Source organism: Cheilinus undulatus, linkage group 3 (assembly GCF_018320785.1).
Source record: "Cheilinus undulatus linkage group 3, ASM1832078v1, whole genome shotgun sequence".
Taxonomy (NCBI): domain Eukaryota; kingdom Metazoa; phylum Chordata; class Actinopteri; order Labriformes; family Labridae; genus Cheilinus; species Cheilinus undulatus.
Window position 1 is genome coordinate 39,559,047 of NC_054867.1, and position 26,578 is coordinate 39,585,624.

The 26,578-nt window shown below is 40.6% G+C and overlaps 1 protein-coding gene across 1 annotated transcript; it reads right to left on the minus strand.

The window, feature by feature from the left end:
* Positions 1-968: 968 nt before the first annotated feature.
* Positions 969-25,731, minus strand: inka2 (inka box actin regulator 2). Its single transcript, XM_041779274.1, has 2 exons — positions 25,371-25,731; positions 969-4,209 (listed from the first exon to the last, which is right to left on the minus strand). Exons 1-2 carry the CDS (start codon positions 25,443-25,445, stop codon positions 2,971-2,973), a joined length of 1,314 nt encoding a protein of 437 aa, XP_041635208.1. The 5' UTR covers positions 25,446-25,731; the 3' UTR covers positions 969-2,970.
* Between the last annotated feature and the right edge of the window lie 847 nt (positions 25,732-26,578).

Sequence of the window (26,578 nt, forward strand, 5' to 3'; positions counted from 1 at the left end):
CAATAAACCATTTATTAAAGCTGGAGACGGAAAACAACAGGCCTCTACTGGGTCTCCAAACAGGTCTCTACTTGGTCCTCACCAGTTCTCAAAACAGGTCTCAACTGGGTCTCCAAACAGGTCTCTACTGGGTCCTCACCAGTTCGCAAAACTGTATTCTACTTGGTCCTTACCAGTTCTCCAAAGAGGTCTCTACTGCTCCAAACAGGTCTCTACTGGGTCTCCAGATAAGTCTCTACTGGGAATCCAAACAGATCTCTACTGAGTCTCTAAACTAGTCTCTACTGGGTCTTCAAACAAGTTTCCAAACAAGACTCCACTTAGTTTCCAAACAGGTCTCTACTGGGACTCCAAACAAGTCTCTACTGGGTTTCCAAACAAGTCTCTAAGGGTCTGCAAACAGGTCTCTACTGGGTCCTCACCAGTTCGCAAAACTGTATTCTACTTGGTCCTACCAGTTCTCCAAAGAGGTCTCTACGGGGTTTCCAAACAGATCTCTACCACCAGTTTTCTAAACAAAGTGACAAAAACTTTAGAGTTAAAATAAATATCTGAGGTTGTGAAGTGATCTAATGCTGCAGTGCCACATAATCTTTAGTGATAGCTGCCATTGTCCTAAACCTTTTATTGTTTGTCCTCATACCTCAGTGCAGCTAAGAAAATAGTGATTCTCACATATGTGCATCAAAAGCTACCTTCAGTGACCATATGGCAGAATCACTCAGACTGTTCAGTATTAACTACAACTTCCATGTTGAAAACTTGGGTGGCAGCATCTGAAATTTCCAATGATTTTACATAATTCAGGAGTATTGATTTTATCCCTGCATCCCTGTCACACTGGTCTAGATGACCTTTGTCTAATGCTCTCTGGAAATCAGCTGTCCAAACACTGAAAACAGTAAAAGCATTATGGTTATTATTACACAGTTCAATAACTTTTATTACAAAAACAAAAGTCATGACACTGAGAAACAATCCATTCTGAAAACAAATTTAATTTACAAAGAGTCAGTGACAGTGTTACAGTTCACATGACACAAAATCACTACTGAAGGTTCTCAGAACCCTGATGAAAAATATCAACAACAGTGCTGAAAACACACTCGGACAACTGTAAATAGGAAGAGATAATTGTTACATTTACATACACAGATTGTGTGATATGACATCTCAGACTGTGCGTCCTGACCATCTCAATAGACACTGTCTTTGTGTTGTGTTTGTTAGACCCTCTGAGTGTGTGGTATGTATTGACCTGAATACTGAGACAACACCATATGGATGGACTGGCCAAGACACTCAAAAGACCTGAGGCCTAATCCCTGCTGGCTAAGTTGATTGGTCTGGGATCCTGAAGAAAACGGAGTGAAATTAACATTTTTTTAATAACAATTAAAGTTGGTGTATTCGATTGTCTTTGCATATCAGTGGTCCTCTATATATCAAAGTACATCGAGTCAATGCGGGCAGTATTGTTAGTAATCCTGAGGGAATTTTATATTAATGTGAATTTGTGAAAGAAGCTGTATTTTTTATAAACTACCTCAATGCTGCTTGAAATGAAAAACACTGAAATTGCACATTATGAAACAAGAGAAGTCAAGAGATAAACTCATCAGTTTGTGTTTTAAATACAAGTGTAGCATTGCCGTTATGATTCATGGTATGAACTGCAATATTACTGTGACATTTATCTGTGCAGAATAATGAAAACCATGCGATGGGATATTACAGTAAATGTGTTATTGCTGCTGTTACATCAATGACAAATATGTACAATACTCTGTACATTCTCTCAAGCCTGTCTGATAGAAATTACAGGTCTTTACCTCCGTTTTGTCTCTTGTCACTGTCACAGCCCTGTTATGTATTCACCTGTGTGTCTATATACAGTATGTAACACCATCATCATAATCCGCAGAGCTTCTGGATTAAACAAGCCAGTTTTTGCATCTTTTTGAGTCTGTGACGACCAAGCTTTACATAATGACCCGGTAGCAGATGGCGGTCAGTCAGTCAGTATTTCCTGTGCCATCTTTACCCCTCCTCTTTCTGCCTAACAAGCCAGGAGGACTGACAGTTGACTCAACATGTGCCACGCCTACATGGCAGAGAAAAATGACTATTTCCAGGATAGCTAGCAAAACTAGCTGATTACGAGGGAAGTTTAATGTGCAATCTTTGAACTAGTCATGCACTGTATTGCTGCTAAGATGCGATGACGTGAGGCTTCTTTAAACTGTATTAAAACCCATTAAAATGTGGAAGTGTCTCATAGTTTCCTCCTGTGATACATTCACTCCCTGAGAAAGGTGAATGAGACCAACAGATGAAGTAAAAACCTGAGTTTCCAAGGCGTCAAGGCCCACTGGAAACAAAAGGAAGCTTATAGCTGAATCTAGTGGCAGTGCGTTCAGTAACAGCTGTTTGTAGAATCGCTTATAAAAACAGAAACCATGCAATCCAACAGTTGGTGTTTCCATTCATAGATGCAAAGGAGTGAAATACTCAAGAGTATGCCCCGTAGTTTGGAAGTGAAGAAGTTTGTGGTTATTTTTTAAAGATCTGGTGGTGATGGTGACATTCTGAGAAACATTTCAAAGTACCGTCTTTAAGACATCCAGAGAAGCAGTCATACATGTACATGCACACACAAATGGGAAGAATAAGAGTAATACAAAACTTGCAGCATAGGTCCACAAAAAAGCTTTCCTGTAGCATCGTCTCACTTGCTCACAATCCCAGACACGCAACAAACGAGGTTCAGGTTTTTTTTTGGATTGTCGGACAAAATGACGCCCTGATAATTTTGTCGGGGTATGAAGTTCATTGGTTCATGTTTGGAGCATATTTGTCCAAGCCTATCATTTGGTTCAATCACTCATTCATGCCCCCATCCAGCACTAAATCCCCCTGCACCTGTCATTCACTCAGCCTGGCATCCCTGGCAGTCTGTAGGACTCACTGTCAGACCCACACAGCTGTGTTGTAGTCAAACAAGGGCTGCATTTTCTCAAGTCCAGTCTCTTGGTGTCTCCTGTCTATGTAAATCCCACCGAATGGCTGTTGGTGGACCTGGGTGAAGTGGTGTTGGTGGTGGTTCCTCTCTTCTTCGGCTAGATGCGGACACATCTTGCCTTTGCTCTGTTGTCCGTTTGCCCAAAAAGGCAGGTAGAAGCTGCCTTTTGAATTTTTTGGAACCAGTTTCTTAGGTCGCTTCACAAGGTCGCCTTCCGACACTTCAGGAGCCATCCAGCCTGGCCTTTCTTTCAGGAGCTTGTCCCTGTCAGGCCGGACGCTGCGCAGGAACTTCTTGAAGATGTTTGTGGTTAATGAGAACTTCCTGCAGATCTCTTGTGAGCGACTGTTATGAAGAGGATGTGCCGGGGTGTCCGGTCTGTCTGCCCCTCCATCAACTGTCCTTTTCCTCCTGTCGTCCTCCTCCATGTCTTCCCTCTCCACCTCAGGCAAGTCAAGCCAGTTGCCAACGAGGTCAGCGAAGACGTTGTCGCCGAGGACTAAGGGCTGACGGTTGCGACTGCGGCTCATGAGTGAAGACGTCCAGTCGCTCCCGTCATCTGTGCTTTCTTGGGAGTAGTCGCTGTCCAATGAAGGGCCCTCTCTGGAGAGACTGTAAAGGATTCCAGGCAGGTCAACCACCTGGCCACGATGGGGAGCCGGTTGATGAGGGTAGGGCTCTGGTGGAGGGTTCCCAACCATTGGTCCGTAAAAATCCACCTGCGGGGCAGTGTACCCTGACCATCTTTTAGGTATAGACTCAAGGTTGTTATCACTTCTCGTGCTCCTTTCACTCGACTCGCTTTCACTTTCGAGGCTGGTTGCTGAGGAAGACGAAGTACCCATGCTGCTTCTGTTTCGGGACAAGTTCCTTTCACTTCGACTGAACGTGTTTCTGCTCTCTAGTGATGGCACTGGACTTTGCATTGGACTTGGACTGGGAACCTCGGGCATGGTTTGGCTGAAACCGGAACTGCAATTGTTGCTTGAGGTCAAAACCGTCGTAGCTGATGGTTCAGGAGGAGCTGGTGGAGCAGGAGGATGTGGGATTCCTCGGTTGATGGGTCGACCGGAAATGTCTAGGCTCTCTAGTGCTGTCTGGACTTGAAGAAGCTTGAGTTCCTGTAGGGCTCCCATCATTGAATTCATCTGAGCGTGAAGGCCATCTCCAGCTTCTTTCATAGACACCTGCAAGAAGACAAAAAAAAAGACGATTACAATGATGGACAGCTTGAAACAAAAGTTTAGGACCCTTGTATGGATCATAGGATTATCCCAGTACTTCAATGTAATTCAGTACAATATCATCAAAAACACAAAGTCCAAGGCACCAAATACTGCAAGCAAAAATTGCAAGCAAACTCCTAAAAGGCACAAATATGTTGGCAACATTTTATAGCAATTACTAATACATGGATTAACTCCACTCTAAAACACCTCCCTTGGTAAGCAGATGTAGTTTTAGTTCTGATACTTCTGGATTTTATTGATCTTTAAAATAAAGGAAAATGAATTCCTCGAAAGTGCATAGGATCAAAAAGTATCCCAGTATCATCTGAGTCCATAGGCACCCACAAGAACCATCCACCCCCCTATCCATCCAAGACTGATTTCCACACTGTCACCTTTTATAGATCATCAGTCTTAAAACCATCAATAATCTAATCAAACCTCTTTAACTTGTAGTATCCAAGGTATCATACAAATGCATTCATGGTAAAAAAAAAAAAAAAAAAATCCCAGTATCATTCCTGCTTTTGTCAGTTAGACTTTCCTCTTGTATTCTCCAAGCTGCTTTCAAGCACCTTCTTTAATTATGGGTCACATAACCCAGTTTCTGATGTCAGGCCAAGGTCCCATATGGCCTGCGTACGAGACAGGATCCAACATATGACAGATGTAAAACAGACTCTCCTACAGTATTTTCTCTCAGTCTTTCACTCTCTCTATCTCAGTTCTTTATTTTACCTTCCACGCGCCCATAATCTTCTCCATCAGGCTCTTTGTCTTCATTCTCAGTTCCCCCGGCATAGCAGTAATCATACACTCAGCTTTTATCTCCCTCTGACTCTCCTCTCTGCTCTCATCTTTATAAGAGCCTGTGTCATGTGATCTGCAGTAACGTCTTCTCCTGAAGCCAGACGGGAAGCCCAGAGGCGGCACCGTGACCTGTGTCTTAACTTGTAGGCCTGAATCATTTCACACCTTGACCCAGACTTTGAATCATCCCGTGCGTACAAGGTCGGGTAGAAGTTTGACTAAGAACACTCTCACTCTTGTAAAGGTAGATGCTGATTGATGACTGCGCCTCCTTCTGTGAGAAAAAAAAAATCTAGGGGAAGGCAAGAAAAAGCATGCAAGGAATTTTGAAAAACGTGCCAGTGTGTGCTACACTGTTGGCCTGAGACTCTGAGAGCACACCTCTAACAGACGAGGCAGATCAACAAGTAGACTATCTGGATCAGACAGTTAAACCGCAACAAAAACAGAAACAGTAACTGTCAGTTAAAAATAGATGAACCAATTCACATAAAAGAGGAATCTATCACGACAACAGTCAGCTAAGATTATCATGCTTGATTTTTTGAAATACTTTTAGATACCACATCTTAAAGTAATACAGTCTCCAGTCTAATGATTAATCTAATGATTAATAATGTCAAAAAGTATTTAATTTAAAATAAAAGTCAAGACAGTCTGGTGGCAGGCCACAGTTCTCAAATGCCTGCCTTACAGACTACCACTACGAGACCCTGCCTCTGTCAGAACGTTAATGCACACTAAAACTTTCAAAATAAAATAAAATTCAACTTCTGGTTAGGATCAGGGTAAGGGTTAGGATACCAAAAGTGAAGTCAATAATCTGACCTGTAAAACCTTACTGCATGAAGTCAAATAAAGCCAAAAGACCCATTTGCTAACGGGAAAAATCTTGTCCCACATTAAGACTAAAGCTAACGGAACTACGTTAGCTATTTAAGCTACATAGGTAATATAGCTATGTAGCTAAAGCTAAGGCTAGCAAAGCTGCATTAGCTTATGCTACATTTGCTTAAGCTAGACCCATTTTAGAAATAGCTACAAAAACAGCTGCTCACTTTAGCTTCGTTAGCTTTAGCTACACCTAATGTAGCTACATCACCCTACTTAGTAATGTTAACTATGTAGCTAGTGTTGACCTTATGCTACACATGCTGAACCTAGACCCATTGTAGCAGTAGTTCCAAATATGGTAGCTCACTTAAGCTTCGTTAACTTTCTCTAAACTTAGCATAGCTACATTGGCTTACTTAGTAATGCTAAATACATGGCTAGCTCTTACTCTATGCTACAATTGCTTAAGCTAGACCCATGTTAGAAATTGTTATACAAACTGTAGCTTGCTTTAGCTTCGTCAGCTTTCTTTAAAGCTCATGTAGCAGTATTTAAGCTACATAGGTAATATATCTACATAGCTCAAGCTAAGGCTGTCAATGATAGCTTATGCTAAATTTGCTTAAGCTAGACCCATTTTAGAAATAGATACAAAACAGTTGTTCACTTGAGCTTTGTTAGCTTTAGCTACACCTAATTGAGCTACATTGCCTTATTTAGTAATTTTAACTATGTAGCTTGTGTTGACCTTATGCTACATTTTCTGAAGCTAGGCCCATTGTAGCAGTAGTTACAAATATAGTGACTCGCTTTTGCTTTGTTAGCATTTTCTCAAGCTAGCATAGATACGTTGACTTATTTAGTAATGCTAATTACATAGCCAGCTTTTACCTTATGCTACATTTGCTCAAGCTAGACCCATGTTAGTATTAGTTAAACAAACTGTAGCTTGCTTTATCTATACCAGCTTTCTCAAAAGCTAATGTAGCTACATTGGCATAGCTAGCGTAGCTACATTAACTTTTATATATATGCAACAAGTAAAAACATTTCTAGTATTTGGTGCAATTCAACTGTGCACAAGTTTTCCTGACATTTTTGTTATCTAAGTAAAAGAAAGAGCCCAAAGGGACCGTTTTTAGCATCCTGTGATTCTTACCAGTATTGCTTTAAAGTGTCAAATCTTGGCGCTCTGACAACCTTACAATCAAGCATCTTCACATAAAATATCCCCTGATAATGCCAAATGAGAACTATCAGGACTCACAGCTCATTCTAAAAAACAAAAATACTCTGAATCCTCGAAGTCAAAACCTTGCACCTTACCTTCTATAAACTCCCACAAAGCAGGTGGTATTCAGCAGATATCACTGTCTGCCTCCCTGTTGTTGTCACTCGGCACCTCTGCTGGCCTGTCACTGTCTCTCACCTTTCTAACGGCTCTGTCTGACAGCTCCCTATATGTATCTCTCTCCAATGGGGGTTCACCGCTGGGTGTGAAAACCAATCAGCGCTTCCCGTCTAGACTATAACCCCCAAACGGCAGGAGAAGGGGGAGGGTTGGGTCACTCAGGCGGAAACGGACTGACAATGAGAGGAGCGAGAGAGGGGGGGAAACAGCGAGTGAGAGGGATGCTGAGAGTCAGCCGGGTGATCAGGGATGGAGAGAGGGGAGGGAATCCCTCGACATATGTTGAGATGTCCAGGAGAAAACTGTTGATGGATTTAATTATAGATGACACCATAAGAACACATGAGGGGGGGTTATAGATGAGAAGAAAGGGTGGGGAGGGGGGCGTTAGTTGGAGGTATGTTACACCAGGCTGTGATACTTAATCTTGAGGGAGCAGAGATTGTGTTGTGGGAAAAGTAGCCGTGCAGAGCAACTGACAGCATCATAAACAAAACAGCCTATAAGCACCGTGAGAGATGGGAAAGCAGCACAGTGTGGGTTTTCTGGGAAACCAAACAATTGTGCCTTTTTTTTTTTTTTTTTTTTTTAAGAAAACAGGCAAATATTCAAATCCATCCAATTCTAATCTAAAACATTTTCTTGGAAGGGTGATTTCTCTTTGTCTGATCTGTTATGTCATCATCGTCATTATACCTCAGAAGCACTAGAAAAGGCTGGTGGCTGTTGTTTTTTTGTAAGATATATTACAAATATTCATCAGATAGTCATGATATTGTGTGCTGACATTCATGGTCCCCAGAGGATCAATTATACCATGGCAAACCAGTAATATCATCAAGTAAGGCTTTTATCTAACCCAGTATTTTATGATCACAAACTTGAAAACTATGATGTATTGTTAGAGTTGTTGTGACATAAGAAGGAAAACTGCAACCTTGTGCTAGTAAAATCTGAATGATTTCAAACCTTGTTTTGATATAAAGGCAACAAATACCTCCTCTACACTGTCTAACTTACATTTTTAGTGCTGTTTTGTCACTAAACTTTCACTGGGCAAAGAGTTTATTACAACAGGGTTTATATAGAAAATCTGACATCAAACATAATACATTTCAGTACCTTTTTTCTAGAGCCTCTTCATACATTTCAAACAGCTTTTGAAGCCAATCCGTGGCAGGCTCCATATTAAAATCACTGTCTCAGTCGAACTTCGATCGACCTAACAGCAGACAAGAGCCCGCCATGAGCTCCACTTCCTGTCAGCTAAGCTAGCACTAAAGCCGTTCTTCTGGAGGTGGCGTCTGCCTGTCAAGCTATCTGTCAATCAGTTGAGAAGTGCCAATCAGTGCACGGTGAAGTTTTTCCTAAACATAACCTAAATGATTGTGGTACAAAAAAATTCACTCCACGTACAGTGAGAGGCTATGAAGACATTAGCTAATTAGACGCTTTTAATTTTTTGAACCAGGCTGTAAACCGGTTTATTTCTTGTGTAAAAAATGGCATTTTAACATGTGTTGTGTACTGGACTTCTGGTGATCCTGCAGCCAGCATCAAGTGGACACTCGGGGTATTGCTATTTTTTGTACTTCTGCATTGCTTCATTTTTCAGGACCAGAGGATGCTGCTTGGTTTGATATCACAAAGCAACAAAGCTGATTTTTCTGCTTAAGAGGCCTGAAAGTAAACACAACACCATCTAGATGTACCTATTTACAAGTTTTTCACTCCATTTAAACTTCAAGTGCAACAACTATGACTTTATTTTTGCATACAAGACTTTTAAATACTTTTTAAAAGCTTTAATTTTCTCTAAGTTTATTTATCAACTTTTCATACTTTTTCAGTCCTCGTTGACACACTGTAAAAAGGGCATGACATCTTAAATAGGGTTCAGCTTCACATGTGCAACCCACTGACTGTTAACATGACAACAGATCTTGATAGACAATAAGATGTGGATATCATACTGTCTGCTCTAGCCCTCGTATTCAACTGGTTTTTGAAATAGATTAAGCATTTTTTCCAGGGCAACAAAAACAGGAGTTGTAGGAACCCAATATTGCCCAATTTCTTGTTTTCAATTGTCAAAGGTTGCCAGCAATTACAGCCAATGTATTTGTGTTATTTAAACAGCATGCAGGACTTTAATGGCAATTTGTAATGATTCATTCCTCCCCAACACGTACCTGCAGCCAACTGTGGCCATTTTTCAATAAATTTCAGGTTATTTCTATGTAATTAGTGAACATTTTATTCATTTACACAAACAGGACACTCTTTTTTATGGAAAAATTAGTGGGAAGTTAAAAAAAATAAATTTCAAAAAATTAAATGGAAAAAATGGAATTTGGAAAAAACTTACAAGATGGAATTTGGCAAAAAATAAAACGGATTTCACAGGGCCCTACTAAATGTCTGCCAAAAAAAATGCTAAGGTGCTAAGCATTACAAAAGTACTACATGTTAAAAAAATCTGAATGTGGGTGCTGTTTAGGCAGTTGGTAGATTGGGCACCCATACATACAGAGGCTAGAGTGAGTCCTGGACACGGTGGTTGTGGATTCAATCCTGGTGCTGTTTGGTGTATGTCTTTCCCACTCACTCTCCTGTACTTCCTGTCTCTATCAAAATAAATACAACATTAAAAATAATCAAAAATAAAAAAAAAAAAAATCTGCATGTTGATCTCGTCATCAGGAATGAAAACTACAGAAACTAGTATAAGCATACTGCTGTACTTTCTCACTAGTTGAGATCACACTACATGTTTTCAGCAGGACTGCAGCCTGATTCAAATGCTGTAGGGATTTGGGACCTTAGAAATCTGTTGTTCCATCGCTTCATTATTGTGGATGACAGTCACTAACATGTCTAAGATACCTCACATCCCCCAACAGAACGTCTAACATGTCTGATTTTTAGTTCTAATGAATGTAAACAAACCAAACGATAAAGTGAAAGAAGAGTGATGAAGTCGGTGCTGGTGAGATACGACTGTGAGAGAGAGGAAAAGTTTGTTGAACTCTTACAGCAACATCCTTGCCTTTATGATGTGTCGATGAGTAATGACTATGACGGACTGATAAAGAGAAATATTAGAGAGAAATAGCAAATAGATTTCAGCCATCGGGTTAGTAACTGCTGTTAGCATTAGCATCAAGCTAGCATGTCATTCATAATGTATGGATAGACAGATTTATGTTTATGGTCTTCTTTCTGGGCCTTGTCTGGCCCAGCTCCTATTCTACATGACTCATTGCTTTGGTTGTAGTGTGGCTCACATACCTCTGTGTAGACTGTCATGTCTGCCGAACAAGTCACGGCACAGGTTTTAGGCTCTTTGATCACCTAATCTGACATAGTTAAGTCAAGTCATCTTGACTAATGAAAACCTTAACAGCCAAAAAACATGTCATGAAATTTATGCACCACATGACTTTGTTTATACAAAAGCCATAGTGGTTTATTTATTGATGGAAACACTACAAAGTTAATTATACATTATGTTCTTAATTTATTATTCCATTAAAAATTGATCAGAATTCAAGGTATAGTCCATAAATTGCCTTTTTATTAGTCTGAAAGTCATCTTAATCCAATAAAATCCCTTTTAAACTGGTATCAAACAGAGAAAACCAGTAAATATTTGAGATCAAGAAACTGGTCACTGGAGAATGTTTGACATTTCTCTTTGATAAATGACTGAATTGATCCGTAGAAGTGTTGTTGATTAATTCTCTGTTTACTGGCCAATCAATTGAGGACTCTACTGAATAAGCACAGGCCATTTCACACGGCCTGCACCTCGACATTTAACCAATACCCTGCATCGTTAACATTTAACCTCAGGGCTACACTTGACTCGTCTCTAACATATGGCTGAGTAGCTGTACAGGGGGCGTGAATATCCTCCAGGATCACATAATAAGCCTATCAGTGCACATGCTGGGAACAAAAGCCTCTGAGCCTCCCATTGGCTCGCTAAATTAGTCAGCGAAGGTACAAGTAATTAGCACAATCAGGTTGTCTCCTGTCTTTTGTGCCATCCACATATGGCTGACTTCATTAGCTGTAATTCCCCTGTGTTCAGGAGCGGCTGGGAAAGAGCGCATAATTACGGTTTACTTTCCCTCCACATCAAAGGTCAACAAGTCTGAAGAAGAGATGACGTGCAGATTTTTGAATTGTTGTTCCGTCTTCAGAGGCAGACATGTGGATTTAGTAAGTTTATGCAGGGATCAGCTGAGGGATTACGGCACTCTGAGTGGTCCAGGTTTCAGCAATGCATTAAATCTGTTTTTGAAATATTATCTCCAAAGTGGTCTCATCTCATGCAGTCTGAAAGGGCCACACCTGTTTGCACATGCTAACCAAAAACACCCTAATTCAACACTCACATGCCACTTTTCCATTATCCACGCTGAACTCGAGCATTCCCACTGGTTATTTAAAACACACAGAGTTGTTTACTGGTATTTCTATTCTAAGGATACATAAATAATTCATATTGGGCCCTTGGGGAAAAAACACAGAGGAACAGAAGTAAACTCAACCCCATTATTCCACCTTTACGATGCCAGCTAACTCCAGGCGCTACACCACTGCCATTTCAAGCTGAACTTTGTGTCCCAAATATGTCAGCCTTTTCAGCTTTCATTCAGCATCCTTAAAGTGACTTTACAGTAATATCCTGCAGCACTTTCTACTTCAAACACTTATTATTCATCCTGAGATGTCTTATTTTAACAATGTGTGAATCACTCCAGGCCTAGTTAGGGCAAACACACATAGGGCGCTGACCTGACACAACCTACCCGAGCACCTTGAGGTCTTACCCTTAAAAAAAAAAGATGATTAAAAAACTCTGTCTAATCAAATTCAATAAGAGAAGCAGGATGAAATTGGGGCCGCGGGGAATTGCTGTTTTGCCCAGGCATCATTAACCCAGTCTTGTGAAGTTTAGTTAAATCTTCTTTTTGATTTAAAGCCCCCAAGACTATTTCATCCATTTAATCCATCAAGCGTGCATTTCTATAAAAAGATCACTTTAAAGGAGCTAGCCAAGTGAGAATCTGCTGAATGAAAGAAAGAAAGACAAACAGGGACTGTCCAGATTCCCCCCCTTCTTCTTCTGTGGCTGCAGCGATTCCAGCCAACCAGACATAATTGCCAATTAAAGACTGAATGCTTCAAAGTTTAAGAACAATGCTTGGCAGAGTTGAATTAACGCTGAATAGAGGCTTATTAAAAAGCGCTGGGCAATTGATTGATGATTTTTACATTCTGACCTCAAAAATTACACCTAAGGTGCATTAATAGACCATTCAATATGCATGCCTGTGAATTTAATACCACGAAGAATAAATAAATCAGAGTTCCTCCCTACCTTCACGGCAGCCTTGATATTACCTCCTTCAGTTATGGAGGGAAAATAAATCAGAGCAAACACACAGCGCACTCACATGCCTGGACATGCCTTGCTTCAATGAAGTCACTGTCTTATTTACAGCTCCAACGTGCATGTGCATGTTGCATTCGCTGACATACATTCACTACTTTATTAGGTGAGAAATATAAACAAGAAACCAAAAACAAACCGCAGCTTTGCTTGGCTCTGAATTACAGCCTTTTCACTGTTGTTTGTTTGTTATTGGCTGGAAGGGGAAACAGCCAGGCCAAGGTTATCAGGCCCGAAAGGTCTTCCTGTTTAGAGGGAGCAGGCCAGCATCAGTTTGTGTACTCCACCCCTCCTCCTTCTCCAGCCCTCATTAAAAGTGAATGGTGGACTCTGTGGGTCAAGGACAGGAATAGGGTCTCTGTCCGGGGGGATACAGAGAGGGTCTCTGTGACTAAAAGTACTGGTCACGCCATGGAGCGCTGTGGACAGCCAGGAGGTCAAAACTAAGAGGGCAATAAAGCTGTGGAGAGAAATAAATGACTGTGCTCACAGCCATGAATGCAGCTTTGACTAAAAAGGTTATATGGTGACTCTGTTTGGTCCTGATGCCTCCAGGGTTAAGCTCAGCGGAGGGAAAAGTGTGAATAATGTTCAACTAAAGAGTAATGGTCACAAATACCTCTAAGATGATGTCATGATGAATTACTCTTTGAGTTATTGATTTTTTTCCCCCAACTTTTAGTTTGCAAGCTATTGTTACACCTTACTGTGTAGTCCTCTCATGACTTCTTAGAGCTGGGTTGCCTAAATAATATTTTCTTCACTTTGCCAAACCAAGTATGCTATTGTTGGATTTAATGCCAGGATGTTTACAGAAATGCCTTGTGTATTTCTGCCTCCATGCTTGTATCAATGGAAAAAAGACAGTCATTAGGGATGCATGCGATTAGCTGCTATAGTGGTATTAATCAGATCCCTCCATAGTCTGCACCAGAATTACAAGTCTGTTAAGTAATAAGTAATGTTTGACTGTAATTTCAGATAAAAAATCCTGGTCAAACTCTCTGTCTAAACTGTAACACGGCTGCCTGCTACTAGTGGCATCTGTAGCTCCAGATAGTGGCAACTGCCATGCAACTATAATGCTCTTTAACCAGATGTAAACAAGAGTGAATCCATAGCATTGATAGCATCTCATAGGAAGAGTGCATATAGCATTATTTTGGTTTAGAAAATGGGGATACAGTCTATATAGGCTGAGTGCAGTTATATAAATAATGAACTGAGTGGTAATTTTTAGCACAGGAATGTGGACGTTAACTTAAAAATAGGATCCAAGACTGGCAGTGCTAGCAATAATAGCATTAGCTACACTCTGCAAACATACTTTACACCATTTGCCAACTGTGGCTGTGATCAGTCTTGAATGTATTGTGCTCAGTTTTGACAAGATTTTTGAATATTTTTTTTTACTTCAGACTAGTCATCTAAACGCAAAAATAATTTTGCTTAATCAGATGTGAAATTATTCACTTCAGAAGTTGTCAGACTTTCAAACTTACATACAATTCTGCCAAAAAACTACTGACAACTAATCTGACATGCCAGATGTATTTGTTTCACACATTCATCTGGAAAACCTGCAACACTTAGCTTTTGGGGAAAGGGCAGAGGCTTTGAAAAAAACTCGAAGTGTGATTGGATGAAAGTTCTGTCTGTCACATCTTTACGGGCCAGTCAGAGCAACAAAACACATGACGTAACCACGACCGAGGTACAGCAGCTACAGAGGAATAACGTGAACCATGGCAATAGACATGTCAGTACACGACTTTTGTCATTTTTGAAAAGAAAACAACTCACTAACTGGCGCTCTAGCAGCATCCACGCTAATCTCTTCCACCATAATTGCATCAGCCTCTTGTTGCTGCTTGCTTACGTCACTGACGGGAGTTTTTCAAGATGGATTTGCCATCGGGCGTATCCATCTGCTTTGCAAGGTTAACTGACAACTGTAACAATACAAAACAGGAACAAAAATGAGAGTCTAAGAGTAATTTTTAGAGATGTAAATATTTAGTAATGACACCCTCTAAATCAGAATTACTAGTCAGTTTAACAAATTATTATTACATGTTGACCATAGACAACAGTGTTTCTTCTGAAACTGCAATGCAGCCAACAACCTCTGTGCTTGTACCTGCTGACTGGGTGAAGCTCCAGTTATGAAGCCTTTGGTCTCCATTCAACCTAGATATAAAAACCTGCACATTAAAGGAATAGCATCTGACAGGAGTAGGATGGGGATATTTTTTTTTCTGATTTCGGTGCTGAACCAATTCCTTTGAGTGTTGGAGCCTTAATGTGCTGGAATTGATACTTTGAGAGAAAAATGTTGAAAGTCAGTGGGAAAATAAAAGCTGTCTGGGTATTGTCAATGATTTGCAAAAATATCTTGATTCCAGTTGAACATGGGATAGGAAAAGGAAACCAGTGTAACTTAACACAAATTCTGTGATGTTAATCTTGTCTTTTACTTGAGGTATTAAAATGAAGTATCAATATCTGTGTTGTCATTTGATCCGGTAGATATCAGATGTGTCCGTACCGGTACCATGACAGTACTGGATTCTGACACTCATCCTTTGACACGGGCAGCATGTAAAGCATTACTTTAAAGTAGAAAATGAAGATTAAGTTGTATTCAGTCAGTGTCAGGCTAAACTGGCAAATCAACCAGAGCAATCAGTTACTGCATTCTGCATCAAGCACATTAATGTTAACCTGTGAGGAGGACTGAAGCACTGCTAACATAAGCCTATGCATCATCTACAAATAAAATAAGTAGTGTTCAGTTTTGACAGATTTTTTTGCAAAAAAAAATCCTGCACACTCAATTGTCTTTCATTCTTTTGCTTGCAGCAGCTTGGGTTTGATATGTGACTGAACATCTGTAGATCATTAGAATTAACTGAGATTGTATTATATTAAAACATAAAGTATCAAGTGTATCAAAGTATCCAAATATTGATGTCTTTAATGCATTTAAGAAAAACCAATGAAATCTTTAAATGGCTGGTTCATTAATGTTTGATCACGTAATGCCAGAATAAGGGCTGCTTTTCTCATAACTAAGATATTTTTATATTTGAAATTACAGCTGTGAACCAGCAAAGTAGTTTTCATCAGTATCATGATCTACGATCTCATCTTTACAAAGCATGTTTCACTCACTAACTTTTATCTCTCTACTAATTGGGTATAAATGGGTCTGTTGTGGTTTAGCATGCAGGTTTACTACCAGAGCCTAAACCTAACCAAACCTCAGGGATTGAAAAGTCATAAGAGTCATTTTTGTCACAGTGATTTGAAACAGTTTTTAGAGACAGTGTGACATCCTGCAAAAGGGGGCTTCCCCTCACAGATTGCTTAAGTAGGTCAATTTTAAAAAGCAAGACGTGCTTGTCATTTATTTTTGAAGACTGAATAATATAAAAACCTACTGACAACTCCTCTTGTTTACATTGCTTTCAACCAAATAAAAGTTCCTGTAAAAGACTTTTGTTGGTTTTCTGGAGCATCAGAAATGTGCTTCAGGAAAGCTCATACATATTTTCAAAGAGAAACTTCATTACTTTGAAAACCCAAAAGAGTTCATATACATATGTCATATGTCATCTCAGCTCTCAATTTGAAATCAAGACTTTGTTGAACTGTCCCTTTAAAACAGACTCTTTGACCTGCTGTCCAGCAAACGCTCTGATGGCCTTTTTTTTAGAGACGGGAGTTGGTTTAATAGTTTGTTTCCTGCATGCCATCAGACAAACAAAGCTGCAGTGGGGGCAGGATGAAGAGGATCCATGTCATCATCTTTAGCAGAGTGTCTATAGAGACAGTCATGGAGCCACTCTTCTCTCTCCTTGTCAAAAAATCTTCACTGGCCGTTAACTGTTCTTGATAACGCAGCAGTTGACGTCAGCATCTTGTGTGTGGGCAGTGAAAGTGCACGTCCAATTCTCCAGCCCACGGTGATGACATCAAGCAAGATGTTAATTTTGCAAAGACTCCAGATCTTTTCTTCCTCTTAGTCTCACTTCAAAATCTGTTTAAGTCTGGAGAGGTATTTCCTAATGAAAATGGAAGTGTTTGCAATGAGCTGTGCTAATGAATGGCTTGAGTTAAGAGCATTTGACTTGTTTAATTCAGTGATTTATGGAAAGTGAGTAGGCCTCTATAAAATTCAGTGCATTATATTCTAAAGCCCACGTGTATAAACTGTAAAAGCCACTTTAATCTGTTCAGCTGTTCAGTGTATAGTAGGAGTTGACCTGAGTTGGCCACCAGCTACTTTAAAATGGCAGCTGTGAAGACTGCAAATAAAAACCTCCTATGCTGAGGTCAATGCAAAGTCCACTTGAAGCTAACTCCAAAATCCAAGGTGTCCCAAGGCAGCCATTTTACAGCAGAAACACATGTACTGACTAGTCCAGAAAAAGTTTTGGTGTCAATAGATTGTATATTTGTCGGTAAAAGCTGAACATGGGTGATTTTTGGTGGCTGGGTTGTAGGTGTTCTGCAAAAGGCTAGGCTTTACAAACACTTAATTCTGTTACTGAACTTAAACCGTCCACTTTATTGACAAAATTCTGTCCATTGTTTAGAAAATGCAAGCTATATGCCACGCAGTACAGCAACCAAGATATTAATTTCCCCAGCTCCTTGCCAGTGGTATAGCCAGACTTAAGTCCAGGGTGGCCCAGCTGTGGCAGTGACTTATGCAGGGGTGGCTTTAAGTATGTGTGCTCAAAAGCAAGAAAAAATACCATTACAGTCAGGACTACTTGTCAAGAAACACACGCGATTTGCAGCTATAAATATTTCTTTATTAGCAGTTACAAACAGCACTTATAGCTGTTTTTTGTGTTTGCCAGTGTGGCTGTTCTGGGATCCAGCTGCCCTTACACAAGCCTAAGTGGAACGCATCAAGCAGGAACAGCACACGTTCCTGCTCTTCCTGTGTCGATAGGTTAGGCAGAGAAGCAGCAAAAACCCAGAGCACAGCACCACATTGATTAGGTCAGAAGCATAATGAAGGAGGAGCTGGGGTGGAGGAGGCTTGAAAGAGTAGCTTCCAGACAGAGCAGCAGAGTGTTGCCAGGCAAGAGTAGTTTAAATAAGGCAGCATGAGAGCGATTAGCTAACAGTGTGCTTGGAGCAAATCAGCTGGCCATTAGCCGACGGAGGCTTGTGTGAAATCAGCCGATCTCGAATATGGCAGCACCCGACTCCATGGCGGGCCTGAACTGATGCTATATGCCTGACCTATTCACCATGGCTGTGTCCAAAACCACACACACATTCCCTACTGACTATCCACTACATAGTGAGCAGCATATAGTGGACTATATAGTGGACTCAGCTGCAAAACACAAAAATGATTTTGGACACTACTCCAGCTGTGGGAAATGATGTCATCGCTGTCTCACAATTATAACATTTAGCAACAATGGCCTGTAGATCTCCATGAAAACGGCAGAGGATCGAAATTAATGTTAGGATTTCAAACGGATATTGAACGTAACGTATTTTCACAAAAAATAAAAAATATTTATAAATAAAAAAAGTTGTGTGTGTTTAGTAATAAAATAGTCTACATTTTTGAGTGTTATCATTTATTTTTGCATAAAGATGATGGTCTCATATCTTGTAATCCCCATAGGGGAAAAAAGTTACTCCGTTTTGAATCCTTAACATTTTCTTACAGAGTAAAAACTTTGGTTAAAACCAACAAACAAAATAAGCTTTAAAAAAGTTTTTATGTGTTCCTTTGCTCCTCTTGATCATCCGTCGTGTTTGAGAGCAGCAACCGATCTGCGATGCATGATGGTAAATATTGCTGGGCTAGTGACCATTGGCTGTTCACTACTTTTAGTGATAGGGATAGAGTGAGTGCACTACAGTGAATAACAATGCTCACTCAGAATTAGGACATCACTACAAAATAGTGCACTTTATAGTGAATAGGAATAGCCCATGTTTTTACTTAATAGATATTATTAAACAACCAACATTTTAAGTATCCCAAAGATGTTTTCTTCCCGTGTATATTTACTAACACAAGAATGACTATGAATCATTACTGTAAGTCCTCTTAGCTTAATTCTTTTAATGCTTAAGAAAATGTCAGAATTCATAATTTCGAATACTAACAAAAGCAAATGTACCATGCAAAGAGCCTCATCATCATAATCAGATTTCTGGGGTGGTCAAGGCCATCGATGGACCTACCTGGCCACCCCTGGATACTTCCTTGCTTGTTGCCTGCTTCTCAAGAAACTAGAGCACTACGGCCCACCACCAAAGTTACATAGTGCCAAAAGCAGGTGACCAGAGCACTTTGCTGGAGTAGGTTAGATACCATTCTCACAGTTAGCCTGACTCTGAAACTCAAAGGGGGAAAACATACATATTTGTTATTTTAAAGTTGACCTTAGCCATAGTATTTTCTCAGAGGCCGTTGGATGGCCATGGCAGAGTTCAAAAACAGAATAAGTATTAGGAGCATTTGTTCGATTTCTCAAAGCTGAAAATTCAATTTGTTTTGCTACTTGATGCGTGTGAATGGATCTCTATGACAACACATTGAACGCAACAACTTTATAGGGTGATAAAATGTTGCTGCTCCATTTCCAGCATGTTCCATGGCCCCCAGGTGCCCCCAAAAAATCAATTACTTCTGCTTAAATGCATTACACAACACATCTTCCATTTTAGTTGCACAACAGTCCGAAAATCCAATAGCTTTTAGCCTGAGATAGCAATATGAAGCAACAACAACAAGCACAATATTGGACAAAGCCTCAGTGATAGCAATAACTTTGAAAAATGATCAACATGTTTCTAGATAAAGGCAGACAAAGGAGAATCACATGAGTGCTCACAGCAGCTGCAGTGTAATTAAGCACTCAACAGTCTTGTGAAACTATAAATACACACTGTCTTCAGATGTGATTTCCATACAATAAACTATAAAAAAGAAGGTTACTGTATGTGCACTCCCCCCACAGTGATAAACAGGCTTTTTAAAAGGTTAGCGGCTCCATCTCCAACACAATGATCATCCATGCAAAACCACGCAGCTGCCACCGAGAGCGAGGCCAATTTTAGCCGAGGGGAAGGAAGGGCCGGTTAGAGAATAGGAGGCACAAAACAAACGAGGCTTACAGCTAAACCACGACTCTTCTTTGTGTTGTGTACAGCTTTTATGATCCCACACCCTGAAGGTAATAAAGGAACACGCAACTATAAATGGCACTGGGCTTTCTGTTTGTTTGACACTTGTGTTTCTATCCTCAGAGTTCATGATCTCACACTCACACAGGCTTTGGTGTAGAATTTAGAGATGACAGTCATCTTTAAAATCTGCCTCAGGTGTGAAAGGGGATAAAGGAGTGTGATGCATATGAAATAAGCTTCAGCGGAGATGACATCAACAGGTTTGCTTTAGTGTCTGAAACGTCGCTGCTAAGCAGGTGTGAAGCCAACATTTAGACATGATGACTCAAAGGCATGTCAGCGTTTTGATCTCAGACTCTAGGTGAGCAGAAAGGGCTTACGCTTTTCTTTTCGTGACTCTTTGTCCGTCACATAAATAATGAGTCATGCACGGACTTCTGTGGAGCTTCTAAGAGTGAAAAAATGAAAGCTAACGGCCTGTTTTCAGTAACACAAGTGAAAAATGATAAGATTCTTGACCTGAAACTAATCCGCCGTCTCAAACTTGAGCTTTGGCGTCTCTGCTGAGTTGGTCGTGATCAGCAGTCCAGGAGAAATAGCTCCAGACCTCGTCAGGTGAAGGGTCAACTGTTCAAGCGTGACCTGACTCTACCCCACACAGACTGACCCCCTCGACCCCTGACAGTGTTCACACTTCTGTTGACACTTGTCTTCTTAGAGCTTACAGTGCACTGAGTTTCAGGTGGTCTTCTCAAGAGTCCACATTCGTAAATTATGTGATTATACTCTCTACTCTTTCACTTTGAAGGCACTGCTTCTTACTCTATAACTCTGCTAGCACTGCAGACTAACAGAGAGATCCTTTTAAGACCCATCCCAGTTCTGCAAGTTTCAGCTCCTTATTTAAGATAAAGCATGGATGGGAAAATGACCCAACATTGTGAAAGCTTGATGCACTCTCTTGTCTTGGGATACAATTTCTTATGTTTCTGGAAGCCACTGGAGTCCATCTTTTTCCTCAAAGTATAAAAATATATCAGTCCAAACTTTTTATTACAGACCTTTGAGTCTCTAATTCAGGGAGGTCTGATGTTGTTTTTAAAGGTGGGACTGACATTTCTTTAGGAAGCAGTAAAATAAAATAAAAGTGGAAATGTGAGGTCTGTGCAGCTCCACATGTGACTCAGACTTAAGTGTGCACGACATTTTTTAAGTTTCAGCTTTGCAACCATACTCCCCCCTGGAACCCAAAGACTTTGGTTTTCTGGACGCTGCCTGGCGGGTCACGAGAATAACACCACCACATCAGTGGTTGGCATCGTTTACGGTCGGAACTACGACGGTATCTGATCGTCTTTATACCTCCAACTTTCATTCTTGATTAATGAAGACATTCTTGGCAAATGCTTTCACTTTGTCCGTCTTGCGGCACAATACGAATGCCCCCGACGGTCCCTCTTAATCATGGCCCCAGTTCAGAGAGAAAAAACACAAAACAGAACTAGAGTCCTATTCCATTATTCCTAGCTGTGGTATTCAGGTGGCCGGGCCTGCTTTGAACACTCAAATTTTTTCAAAGTAAACGCTTCAGACCCCGCAGGTCACTCAGTTAAGAGCATTGAGGGGTTGCTGAGAGGCAGGGGCTGGGACAAAAGGTAGCTTGCCTCATGGCTGGCCGTCAGCTCGTTCCGGAGATCCAACTATGAGCTTATTAACTGCAGCAACTTTAAGATACACTATTGGAGCTGAAATTTCCACGGATGCTGGCAACAGACTTGCCCTCCATTTGATCCTTGTTAAACATGCATAGCTGTGTTTAACTATGGTGCAACCACTCTTGGGGACAGTGGGGCCCCCAGTCTCCGTCACTTTTATTTTGGGGGTTGAGGGCTGAAGTTTGGGAACCCCTGCAAGAGAATATCTAATTCAAAATCCCCTCTCCTGGAATGGAGAAGGCAACAACAGAGTAATCAGAGTACAGTAGTGTGTTGCATTGTAACAGATTACCCGCTGAGGAGTATGGGTAGTTCACTCAAAATGGATAGTAGTGGAGTTGTCAGTGTACTATCAGTGAATGTAAAATATCCTCTTCTTTAGCTGTTAATTTCCTATCTATCCTTATGCCTGTTTGAGACAGGGTGCATGTTTTGGAGCATGCTGCTATTAAACATAACCACTCTAGCGTGCACCATCATTGTTTTCATATTAGGTTCACGTGTGCTGCATGTAGGTGGCGTCTCGCTGCTCATTACCCCATCTTTCTTCATAAATTTTATTTTATATTTTCCAGATTCTCCATGTGTGAGCAGTGAATATCAGGCGTGAAAGGCAGTGCTTACTCAGGCAATCCGAACACCCTGACCTCCTCACGTGTTAGATGAAATGAAAATCAAGTCACATTGCCATGAAGATGTGTGTCTCACGAACCCAGGCTTAAACAGACTATACTCTCTAAAGAGGCGGAAGTTAAGTGACAATGTGCAAGTAATATAAAGCAGTGGTTCCCAACCTGGGGTCTGGGCACCCCTGGGGGGGGGGGCACAGGACCCTGTCTGCTCTGATGTTGTCAAAATTAGATATACATGTATATTTTTTCAAAACCATGATTAGAAACATAATGTATCAGGACCAACCTAAAAGCTGAGAAAATGAAGAAAATCTGTTCCTTCTTGTACAAAGACATCAACATTCTGGAAAAAACTCCCAAATTTTAGAGATTATAAAGTCGGACATTTACAAGCAATCAAACTCAAAATTTCAGGGTTCAAATAGTCAGAAATTAACTAGGAAAAACTTAAATTCGCAAAGTATAAAAGTATAAAGTATAAAAGATTTTGACACAAAAACTCAAAAAAAGTCAAGTTTTAAACCTAAAATTTACAACAGCGTAAAGAAAAAACATATACAAAAGCTGAAAACAATGGTTGGATTTTTGACGTTATAGTCTCAAAAATTCTACATCTTGGTTCATGTACATTTAAAACTCTTAAAGTAAAAACAAATCAGTTTTTTCTTGTAATCAACTACTTTTTAGACTTGACAATTTAGAGTTTTTCTTTAAAATGAACAGATCCTCTTCATTACACACCATCAAAGTAATGGACAGTTTGTACACAAATATTCTGGCAAGAACAAATGTATGTGGGCCTATTTTGTTGGGATTTTTTTCAATGAAAACAGTTAAAATTGATGTTTAATTTTCCCAAAATGAGACTTACAGAGGACTTACCTTTTCTTAGATGTGAATGGGGGTCTGTAAGGAAAAAAGGTTGGGAACCACTGATATAAAGGCCCATTTCTAGGTGAATTCAAGCATGCAAGATGGTCTTACATGTCTTTACTTGATTCTAGGATGGCTTTCCTTAGCTGGATGGGCCACTTGCTTCCCTGAGCAACACCACAGCCCTAAAAATGAATGTTGCCAAGCTGCCTTGTCAAATGAAAATGATATCAGCCTGAGGGAAACATCCCTATGACACACAATCAGGGCAAAATCAGCCCCTTAACTCAGAACTGGTTAGCATAAATGCAATGTAACAATGAATAACTGTCAAACTTGCTCATGTGGAGCAATCACAACCATGGATTTCCTCTTTATTATTTATCATTGTTATATTTTTGAGTAATGGGTGATGAAGTGCATCAAATTAATCTTTAATTATACTACATTACAGTGGTATGATAACCTTGACTTAATTAATGAGCTGAAACTTGTAATTGATTGTGATTTATCACACAGCCGAGGCAAGATTCAGCCACTTTCTGACTGAATCCTGCTAAAGCAATCACATACTTCAGTTTCTGTGTTGTCCAAATGGCTTTCTGGGATTGAAAGCATGTTTGATTTGCAGTAAATGGACTAAAACATGCAAATCAACAGGCATGGTTCATTTAAGGCTACACTCCAGTGTTTGAAGCACAGCCACACATGATTTTGAGGAATTTCTCCTCTCAACATCCCAGCTGTAGGTCTGCTATTAGACGTTTGTGATCTGCTTTTCTGCAGATGGAGCGAGTTTAACACTCTCCAATGAGCACTGGATGAAAATCTGTCACAGTGCAAAGAAAAGTGACAACCTTGGCATGCACGCTTCTTGTTTTGTGAACAACAGATTGCATCCCACATGGTCCCATACGGGGGGTGAGAGTGCCTTGGCTTTTTTAACCGGCATCTGCTCCCTGCATCTCCTGTTTGATCCCCGCCACTTTTTCTATTATGTTACCAAATAGCGACATGGCAGCTTTAACACAACATGTCCTCCTGGCATCTACGTCTGCTACCCCCCCTGAAAATCTCAAGTGCCACTTCACAGACGTGTGGCTGTTTGGAGAGGTGACTCAAGAAGTCACAGAGCAGATCATGTTGCAGGCATGCGAGGCTTTTTCTGTGGACCAGTGCCCCGGTAGAAAGAAAAGAGAAATCCGTGTCTGCTTTGAAGATGATTCCAAGTGAAATCTGTGCCAGTTAAGGCTCCTTTGAAAATGGGTCTACGGCGTGTCACTGCCAAATGATTCGGGTGTGAGGGTGCAGCTTAGATGGTTTGTTTTTACATTTCAAAGACAGCGGTAAGAGATAGTGCTCTCATCAAACTAATGTGTTTGTTGGAGGAGAGGAGACGTAAACACATTAAATAGGAGAAACTGACAGATTAATTCAAGGCATACTCACTGTGGCTGCCAAATTTCACTCCCTTTTCTGTGTCAGCAAAACCTCACATAGCATTGGGCTGCTACTATTAATGTCCTCATCCAGCAATCTACTGATTTTATTTTCTTAAATCAAGTATTTGAAACCATCAGATCCCACACTGATAGCTGTAAATGTCCTGCTTTTAATTCGATAATCCATCCAAATTCCAAAGACATTCTATTACAAATGATAACAAGTGGAGAAAAGTGGAATATATTCACATTGAAGGAGCTGGAGCCAGCAGATTCTTGGCTTTTTTTGGGCTTAAAAGTACACAAAAACTGACACACTCATATCTCCAGTCCATTGCAACACATGCTATTCTACAAGAGATCAAAATACTATGAATCTTGTTTGCAGGGGAAATCTGTTCTCTCTTGGAGAGTAGTAAAAAACCGTCTTGAACCCATTAAGCTTGAAAACATCTGTCCCAGATGTGTGGACAGAGAGGATATGTTCACATGCCTGTGCTGTGCTCAGAGCTTTAAGCCTACACACATTAATGCGATTTTGAAAAACACACACATGCAGCCCCCTACTGAAGCTGGATACTACAATATGAGGGAGCAATGAGAAACATGCGTAAAAAGCGACATGTTTGGTGTTATTTGGCATATTTCATAAGGATTTAAATCACCAAAGCGTGCATGGATGCACGTTTAAAAATCTGCATGATATTAAAGTAAAATAAGAGCGTTTACTGCAATAGTAGAAGTGGATAAATCCCAACGTACCAGCTCTTGTTTCAGCCTCCTCAGACACGCATCCATGTTTCTGCACTCCGGCTTGGAGAGCTGCTGTTGTTCCATTTTTTGAATCTCAGATGAAACGATCCGCCAGTAGCCGCTCGTGCATGACTCTGAAAGCTCGTCTCGTGGGCAGCAAAATTAAAACATCGCTCTCGTGGACATGAAAAAAAAAATGCAATTTTGTTTGGTGGTGCGCAAATCCTGCTGAGGAATGCGCGCGCGGCTCGTAATGACGCGAATCCTCGGATTAAAATAAACAAGTCCTGATGACGAAGATGCGTTTACTCCAAGAAATGCTAATGAGCTCCTTCCTATGGCTGCACCCAGAGACCCCTCTGTTAGAGCGGAACAGCTCCTCGGCTACTGTCAGCCTTCCTCTCTGTGTGCTGCTTTCCCATTCAAGAGAAGCGCTTACGTTGTCCATCCAATTTCCTCCAATGAGCGAGCGTCTCAGGCAACCCAGGACAGAGCATTCAAACTGGGATCAAACTGGGATCCACTGTTTATTATAAACAGGTCCTCAGCAGCTTGTAATGATTTCTCAGATCTGAGAGAAAACATCTGGAGATATTTGACTCCATGCTGAAGGATCAGAGGGTCGGAGCTCCTGAAAGAGCATAAATAAAACTTATTTCATAGCACTGACCGTCCAGTATGGCTTCACTGCTGGGCTGAAGGAGGACGTTTTTTGAGGATGTGTCTAAAAGAAACCATATGTGTCATGAAGCAGCCATAGGAGCAGCTTCCTGACCAACTTCACTGAGAGGAAACACCTGAGACACGCACTTTTGTTGCTGTACCCCGGATGTAATACTGTGATAGGGGGGGAAGGAAGAGGTGCCAATACAAGGAACTGGATCTGGAAGTTGTTTATCACTATATCCCCTATAGCATAAATCTGAAATCTGATAAAATTTCTGCACAAGATAGTTGTCAAAAATCTCATTACTTTCAATGGCACAGAATAAAAGCAACCAAGGATTTAAGGGAGAGCTTTCAGGGGCCAAACTGGGGGCCCATGGAGGTCAGCAAAATCATGGCCCACTGTAAAGTTAAGCTGTGAAGCAATAGTACAAATAGTAATAGTAGTAGTAGTAGTACAATATATTCCTTTTTGAAATGTGAACCCCTCTTCTTAAAATCAAATGATCCTTTATATTGGTTAAGTTAACCATGTGGATGGACACACTAAC

Excerpts from the sequence above, each read along its gene's own strand:
- inka2 (XM_041779274.1), bottom strand. The coding sequence starts at position 25,445 with ATGGAACAACAGCAGCTCTCCAAGCCGGAGTGCAGAAACATGGATGCG. Across the intron at positions 4,210-25,370 it reads GGAGGCTGAAACAAGAGCTG|GTGTCTATGAAAGAAGCTGG; the intron begins GTACGTTGGGAT and ends GTCTTCTTGCAG.